Consider the following 7,710-nt stretch of genomic DNA (forward strand, 5'->3'; position numbering starts at 1 on the left):
TGGGTTATATGGCATTGTGCCCCCCTGAAGCCCCTGTCTTTCTCCCAGCATCCATCTCCAAATCTCCAGCAGTTTCCCAGCCTGGATCTGGCAATCTTACCCCCACCTTCACACCTGCCAGTGGCCGGGGGGGGGGGGGGGGAGCCTGGCAACTCTAAACCAGTGCAAAAACCAATGCCATGCAATTCGTGACCATCATTCTCAGTAACATGTAGATGGGGTTTCTTTCCTAACATGGGACCTATTCTACAATGCCAGTCTTTAAAGAGGAACAGAGAGGGCAAGTAGAAAGAGCAGTAAAAAGCAGTCCCCAAATGAGACATAATGTCATGAATTCAGCCGTATTCCACTGACATTATTAGCAGAGGTCATAGTTGAAAGGCATAGTCAAAGAGGTCATAGTTGAATGTCTCTGCTGCCTTGCCATTGCAAAAATATAGCTTTTTCCTGTGCTGATTTGTTGATATTTCTATGTGGTGAGGTTCTCTGCAATGTCAGAGCTTACTGGCAACTACATCCTGTCTGCAGAGGAAAATGTGGTTATATAAGGGGATGTCAGGTTGAAAGTTTGGCAAGCTGGTTAATAAGCCACATTTCTTTCATGGGCCACTGAAACTCTTCCTTGAGAACTCCCACCAAGCTCCTTTCCCCTCACAGTTCCTTGCTGCTGGTTTTTGGCTATGTGCTCCCCTCTCCTCTGAAACTCTCCTGTTTCCTAGGAGATGGTAGGCTGCTAACCCCACACCTCATCCCTGATGATCCTGTGACATCACCAGGTCAGCCCAGTCATAAAACACTGCAACTGAGGCGTGCTGGAGTTATGGCTTGACTCAGTGTGATATTAGCAAATCCTAAAGGATGGGTGAACCATACGATACGGTAGGGTTTGCTCTTTTTTATTAAATTAAGTTCTGATGAGAACGAGACATAGTGTCATTGAACACAGACATCCTAAAATATATATAGGCTTCAGAGGCTGTCACAATAGAGGGCTTTGTTCAGGGCAAGGACAAAAATGTCTTTAAAAAGCAAGTGACTCCTCTGACTTAAACAGGTCTGGAATATGTGTGTCATCCTGCAATGTCTGTTTGAGGAAAAACTAGGTGCAGGAGGTGCTGCAGCCATCCTTTATGAAAACACTTTTATCTTTTTTCATTTTTAGCACTGTGACCTAGGAAGGGATCCTAAAGAGGAAAAGTCCTAGGTTTGCAGATCTCCCAGCATATGAGCTTAGTTCCATTACACACCAGCTGCTTTCAGACATACCACTAAGCCACACAGTGACAGGCACAAATATGACTTGTTTTGAAGTAAGCTGCTTAGAGTAAGCTGCCTCAAGGCATCTCGAAGTAGCCTAATTGCCTTTCCCTTCTTCTCTGCTCTACAGGTACCCTATGAGGGAGAAGAAGCAGGTATACCATGCTTTTCATGCCCAGAATGAGTCTCAAAGTGGCTTACAATTGCCTTTCCTCATTTTCCCACATCATCACCCTGTGAAGTATGTGGGGCTCTGACAGAACTGTCCTGTAAGCAAAATTCTAACAGGACTGTGACTAGCCCAAGATCACCCAGCTGACTACCTGTGAGGGAGTGGGGAATCTAACTGAGCTCTCTAGAATAGAATTTGCCCCTCTTAACCTCTACTCCAAGCTTAACCAGTACAACAAGGTAGATGGGGCAGAGAGAGCTCTGAGAGAATTGCAACTGCCCCAAGATCAACCAGCTGGCTGCATGTGGAAGAGTGGGGAATCAGGCCTGGTTCTCTGGATTACAGCCTGTTGCTCCTAACCACTATGCCACACTGGCTGTCCAGTAGAAGAAGAACAGTTGGTTCTTATATGCCGCTTTTCTCTACCCGAACGAGGCTCAAAGCGGCTTACAGTTGCCTTCCCTTTCCTCTCCCCACAACAGACACCCTGTGGGGTGGGTGAGGCTGAGAGAGCCCTGATATCACTGCTCGGTCAGAACAGTTTTATCAGTGCCATGGCAAGCCCAAGGTCACCCAGCTGGTTGCATGTGGGGGAGTGCAGAATCGAACCCGGCATGCCAGATTAGAAGTCCGCACTCCTAACCACTAGACCAAGCAGGGAGTATAGGTACTCCCCTACATCTATAGAGTTATGTTTTGCTGCCATGGACATGAGATCCATAAGGCTCCGCCCGGGGCTAGGATTATGAGTGCCAAAAAACAGCAAGGCACTCTCCCCCATGCAATTGCTGGGAGTTGGGGACTAGCTTATGCATCCCCCCACAGTGCAGAGTGCAGAGCAGTGGCAAAAACAGCAGCAAGAGGGACGATCACAGCGGCCTTGCTTGCCTAACTCGACACCGGGCTCGCGTCGGAGGCCTCCCCAGCGGAAAACACCTTGGCTGGGAGAAGGGGACCGGCGGGAGCCGCAGGGCAAGTTGGGCCGAGCCAGGACTGGAGCTGCCGGGATAGAGGTCCCCGTGGAAGACCTTCGCTCCCCCCCCTCTCCTGTGGATCGCACACTCTCTGCCGTTCCTGAGAATCCAGCGTGCCCCCCGACAACATTGTGGCTGAACGGGCAGAAAAAACAGCGTGAGGAAACCACAAGCCCACTGGTGAGAAGACCTGCTCCCTACCTGGCCTCGGAGTCGCCTTGGCCCCCTTGCGCGAACTGTGGTGGCGGCGGCGGAGGAGAGCGGCCCGAGAGCAGCCTGAGAGCGGCTGGAGTCCCGGAGCTGGTTGCAGGAGCCGGGAGACAACCAGGGAGCCCTCAGGAAGTTCCAGCAGGCGAGGGGAGGGAGGTCCGAGGCGGCATCCTGACCCACTCGCGCCTGCGGGGCAACCAAGGAGCCTGCACCAGTGGAAGTTTAGCCTGGAGGACAGAGAAGCCTTGCTGCTTCTCCTTTAAGAGCTGGAATGAGACTGAGGGAGCTGAGACCAGGTCTCTGACTGCCACCTAGAGGCAACCGGAATATCGCCCAGAATTAATTCTGGCCTCTTAAATTCCATCTGGTGGAATTTAAGACAGAAACAGCACTGAACCTGTCTCCTTTTTACTCCCTTTTATTTCTGTCGTATTGTTCTGACTGGCCTTCTGGCAACAGTTCTGTGCTGGGCGGAGGGGGGTGATTGGGCTGTCGTCACCGAGAGAGGATGAGGGATAGAATTAGGCTCAGCTGAGTTGGGGAGGTTGACCCACCAGGCAGAGAGAACCCCTGTTTCAGGTGGGATCTCGCTGGGTGGCTAAACCCACCTCACTAGCTGCTAGGGTAGGCAGGTGAGGGGAGGGGGGGTTGGGAGGGACTAGATTAGAGTAGGACGGGTGGGTTAGGGAGGGTGAAGTGCAGCTAGGGAAGGAGAACCTAGCTTAGGAGTAGTAGGATCCTCTCTTGGGGAGCGGAGAGTGAGGCTATTGATGTGGAGTTTTTCCCTGGGGGGCGGGCCCAAATTGGGGCCAGGATCCCAACGATCATGGGCCAAGGGCGTTATGGCTGGGGGACGAGGTTGGACAAGAGAAGGGTTGGGAGTGCTGGTGTCCCGTTTAGGGCCCGGCCGTGGAGGCACAGCCGGCGCTCTGGGTGCGCTCGATTCCCTTCTAACCTCCGTCCCATCCCCAGAGATGTGAGGGTGGAGGCTAGGGGAGAAAAGGGTTCGACATTGGTCTTGTGCAACGCAAGGTCAATTAAGAACAAGGTTGCAACTCTGCAGCACTTCTTCGCTGAGTCGAAGGTGGACCTTGCGTGCCTGACTGAGACCTGGGTGAAGGAAGGAGAGTTGGTGGCCTTGAGAGATCTGGCACCCCCAGGCTACTCGGTCCTCCACCAATCTCGGCCCCACAAGAGGGGAGGGGGGGTGGCAATCCTGGTCCGGGAGGCTTTCGCCTACAGGGCTCTCCCGGGGCCGGAAATCGGTGGAGTGGAGTGTGTCGGTATTGAGTTGGGCTCGGTCGAGAGCTTGGCTATCTGGTTGGTATATCGTCCACCCAACGCCCAGCCAGATGCCCTGCCCCGCCTGCTGGAGGCGGCGGCCGCCTGGGCGCTGCAGTTTCCCAGGCTTTTAATCCTGGGTGACTTCAATGTTCATGCGGACGCGCCGTCCTCAGGACTTGGCGGAGACCTGGTGTCTTCCATGGCAACGCAATTTGTTACCGGCCCTACCCATCACGCCGGCCACACACTCGATCTGATTTTTGGTGCTGGGATAGAGGTGGTTCTGGATGCAGCCTTGGCTGTACTGTGGTCAGACCACTACGCCCTGCGGGCTCGGCTCAGAATACCACCCCCTCCCCAGTTGGGCGGCGGGCGGATTTTAGCCCGCCCGCGGAGACTTATGGATCCGATTGGATTCCGGAATGCTCTGCGGGACCCGATGCTTCCTGGCGACTCACTAGCGGCCATGGTGGAGGACTGGCAGTCCCGCCTGACGGCTGCCATAGATGAGATCACCCCTAAATGTCCTCTCTGCCCTCGACTCAAAACGGGCCCCCTGGTATACCGGGGGACTCCGGGAGAAGAAAAGGGAAGTGAGACCACTGGAGCGAGTGTGGCGGAAGACTCGTGACGAGGTAGCAAGAACATCTTATCGCACGCTTATGAGGGCGTATGAGATGGCAGTGAAAGTGGCTAAACGAGAGTTTTTTGCCACGGAAATCGCGTCCGCAAGCTCTCGCCCGTCCCAATTATTCAGGGTAGTTAGATCACTCACCGCCCTTGAAGGGCGCCAAAATACTAGACAATTGGCACTCGGCTGCGAGGCATTTGCGAGCCATTTTGCGGATAAAGTCTTGTCACTCCGTCGCGACCTTCCCGCCACAATTAATACAGTAAATGAACTGGAGACCTGTTGGCCGCCTTTGGTAGTGAGGTTTGATGGCTTCAGGCGGCTCTCTCTTCCCGAAGTGGACAAGTTGCTGAGCTTGGTCAGGGCGACCACTTGCCCCCTTGATCCCTGCCCTTCCTGGCTCCTCAAGGGAGGCGGCCAGGGGATAAGAGGCCAGCTCAGAGACATCATCAACTCTTCCCTAAGTTCGGGGGAGTTTCCTGAGTGGCTAAAGGGGGCAGTGGTTCGCCCTCTCCTAAAAAAATCAACGCTGGACCCGCAGGACCCTGCCAACTACCGCCCAGTATCGCATCTGATGTTCCTGGGCAAGGTGGTGGAGAAGGCTGCGGCTGACCAACTCTCGGCATTCTTGGAGGAAACTTCGGCACTCGATCCATATCAGTCGGGCTTCCGTCCTGGCCACGGGGTAGAGACGGTGTTGGTCGCCCTTTTGGATGATCTCCGTCGCCAGCTGGACAGAGGCGGGTCGGCCGTGTTGGTCCTTTTGGATCTATCGGCATCGTGGATCACGACCTTCTGATCCATCGCCTCGCCGGCACGGGGATACGGAGCACAGCCTTGCGCTGGATACACTCCTTTCTCCAGAACCGGACCCAGAGGGTTGAGGTGGGGGAAGAGTTCTTGCGTCCCTATGGACTCCCCTGTGGGGTACCGCAGGGCGCAGTCCTCTCCCCCACGTTATTCAACATCTTTCTGCGCCCTCTGGCCCAACTGGTACGGAGCTTTGGGCTGGGTTGCCACCAGTACGTTGATGACACCCAGCTCTATCTCCTCATGGACGGCCGCCCAGACTCCCCCCCGGAACCATTCGCCAGATGTTTGGAAGCAGTGACTGAATGGTTCGAGCAGAGTCGCCTGAAACTCAAACCTTCCAAGACGGAGGTCCTGTGGCTGGGAAGCAGAGGGCAGGACCAGGCAGCGCGCTTACCCACCCTGGCAGGAACGCAACTTACTATCGCACCCCAGGCCAGGAATTTGGGGGTGACCATTGATACCTCCCTGACTATGGAGGCTCAGGTCAAGAGAGTAGCGGGTCAGGCGTTTTTCTATCTTCGCCAGGCCCGACTACTAGCGCCCTACCTGTCCCCTGACCACTTGGCTACAGTGATCCATGCGACAGTCACCTCCAGAATAGATTTCTGTAACTCACTCTACGCCGGCCTACCCTTGTCTCTGATCCGGAAACTCCAGCTAGTGCAAAACGCAGCTGCTCGGGTCCTCACTGGTACACCTTGGAGGGCCCATATCCAGCCTGTGCTGAGGCAGCTGTATTGGTTGCCAATTACTGCCCGGATCAGGTTCAAGGTTCTGGTTTTGACCTTTATGGCTATACGCGGGTTGGGACCCACATACCTGAGGGACCGCCTACCGCCCTATATCCCCCGCAGGGCTTTACGCTCAGCGGGGGAGAATCTCCTGATTGTTCCTGGCCCTAGAGAAGCGCGCCTGGCCTCGACCAGGGCTAGGGCCTTTTCGGTCCTGGCCCCTACCTGGTGGAACGAGCTCCCGGGTGAGCTGCAGGCCCTGCAGGATTTACCAGCTTTCCGCAGGGCCTGCAAGACGGAGCTCTTCCGCCGGGTCTTTGGTTGAGGCCGGGGTCAGCGAATGAGTGCCAACATTCCCCCCCCCAGACCTAGCATCTCCTCCCCACCCTCCCTGCTGCTCTGATAGCAGGGGTGGGAATAATAAGTTCTGCCGTGTTGGGATTGTTCTAAAGTCTTTTAATGGGTATTTTAATGGGGATAGGACTGCTGTGACCCACCACGAGCCTACGGGGAGTGGCGGGATATAAATCCAATTAATCATAATAATAATAATAATGTCAGGATTAGAAAACCCTGCCATTAATTAGCCTGAGTTCTTCCATGTCAGTTTTATTGCTTGGTGCCTGGATGCTCTAGGTCCTATATCATGCTAACTAACTGAAAGTGAAATGTATGTTATTGTAACCATTATCTCTTGTGTGGGGCCTCTCGGCTGGGTCTGGTTTTACTGCAAATACCATCTTATCTGACACAGCCAATGTAGCCAAGGCCATGTGAAAGTAACACTGTTTTTAATTGAACGTGTATCCTCTCTCACTCTCCCCTCCCTTGGGAACTGTCAAGTTTTGGGCGGGAGAATAGTATTGATAAGAAGAAGCAAATCTGTCTTCAAGCCAGATTTGACTTCGCCAGTCTAGATGTATGAAGTAATTCTCAATTAAATTTTCTATTTCTAAGAAGTTGGTTGTGAGTTCTTGCAACGTCTGACATTAAGTCAAATCTCACAACACCTTTCCCCTGCCAACATGCAGGACGAAGGTAATATCTATACTGAGCAGGAAGAGGGCCTGGATTGGGACTACTCGCAGGGTGAGGTGGCCGGCGCGGGCTCGTTTAGCTCGGGCATGGCCAGAGCCCTGGGAGATGCAAATCCGGGCCACGCAGAGTTCCTGGAAAAGCACATCACTGAACGCAGGCATCTGTCTAAGTACGACCACCTGACAGGTGATGAGCTGTGGCCTGATCAACTGCCTGTTGGGGTCTCCAGCCGAGGAATGGCGACCACCCTCGAGGTGCAGGAGTTGCAGCAGAGAATCGGCAGGGTTACCACCTGGCTGCAGACGGTGTCGGGAGACTTGTCTCCTGAGTCGCAGCGTGAGGCTAGGCGCTTGCTGCGCGAGTTGCAGGCGGACTTCCGCGAGCCTGGCGGCCAACGGCTGGGCGACCTGCCATCCCTGAGGGAGCGCGAGGCAGCGGCGATGGATGCCGCGGCCAAAGCCGAAGCCGCGGCCCTGGCGGCTGCGAGAGCAGCAGCGCAGTTGGAGGAGGAGGAGGAAGAAGAAGACAACCTCGGGGCGGCCAATGCCGGGAGAGGCGCGGGACTCCAGGTGCTGGGTCAAGTCGTGGCCCAAGGACTGG

General features: G+C 54.7%; 1 protein-coding gene across 1 annotated transcript; it reads left to right on the forward strand.

The window, feature by feature from the left end:
* Positions 1 to 833: 833 nt before the first annotated feature.
* Positions 834 to 3,019, forward strand: LOC143832251 (uncharacterized). Its single transcript, XM_077326394.1, has 3 exons — positions 834 to 879; positions 1,388 to 1,412; positions 2,255 to 3,019. Exons 1-3 carry the CDS (start codon positions 859 to 861, stop codon positions 2,926 to 2,928), a joined length of 720 nt encoding a protein of 239 aa, XP_077182509.1. The 5' UTR covers positions 834 to 858; the 3' UTR covers positions 2,929 to 3,019.
* Positions 3,020 to 7,710: the final 4,691 nt, after the last annotated feature.

This window comes from Paroedura picta, chromosome 3 (assembly GCF_049243985.1).
Source record: "Paroedura picta isolate Pp20150507F chromosome 3, Ppicta_v3.0, whole genome shotgun sequence".
NCBI classification, from domain to species: Eukaryota; Metazoa; Chordata; class Lepidosauria; order Squamata; family Gekkonidae; genus Paroedura; species Paroedura picta.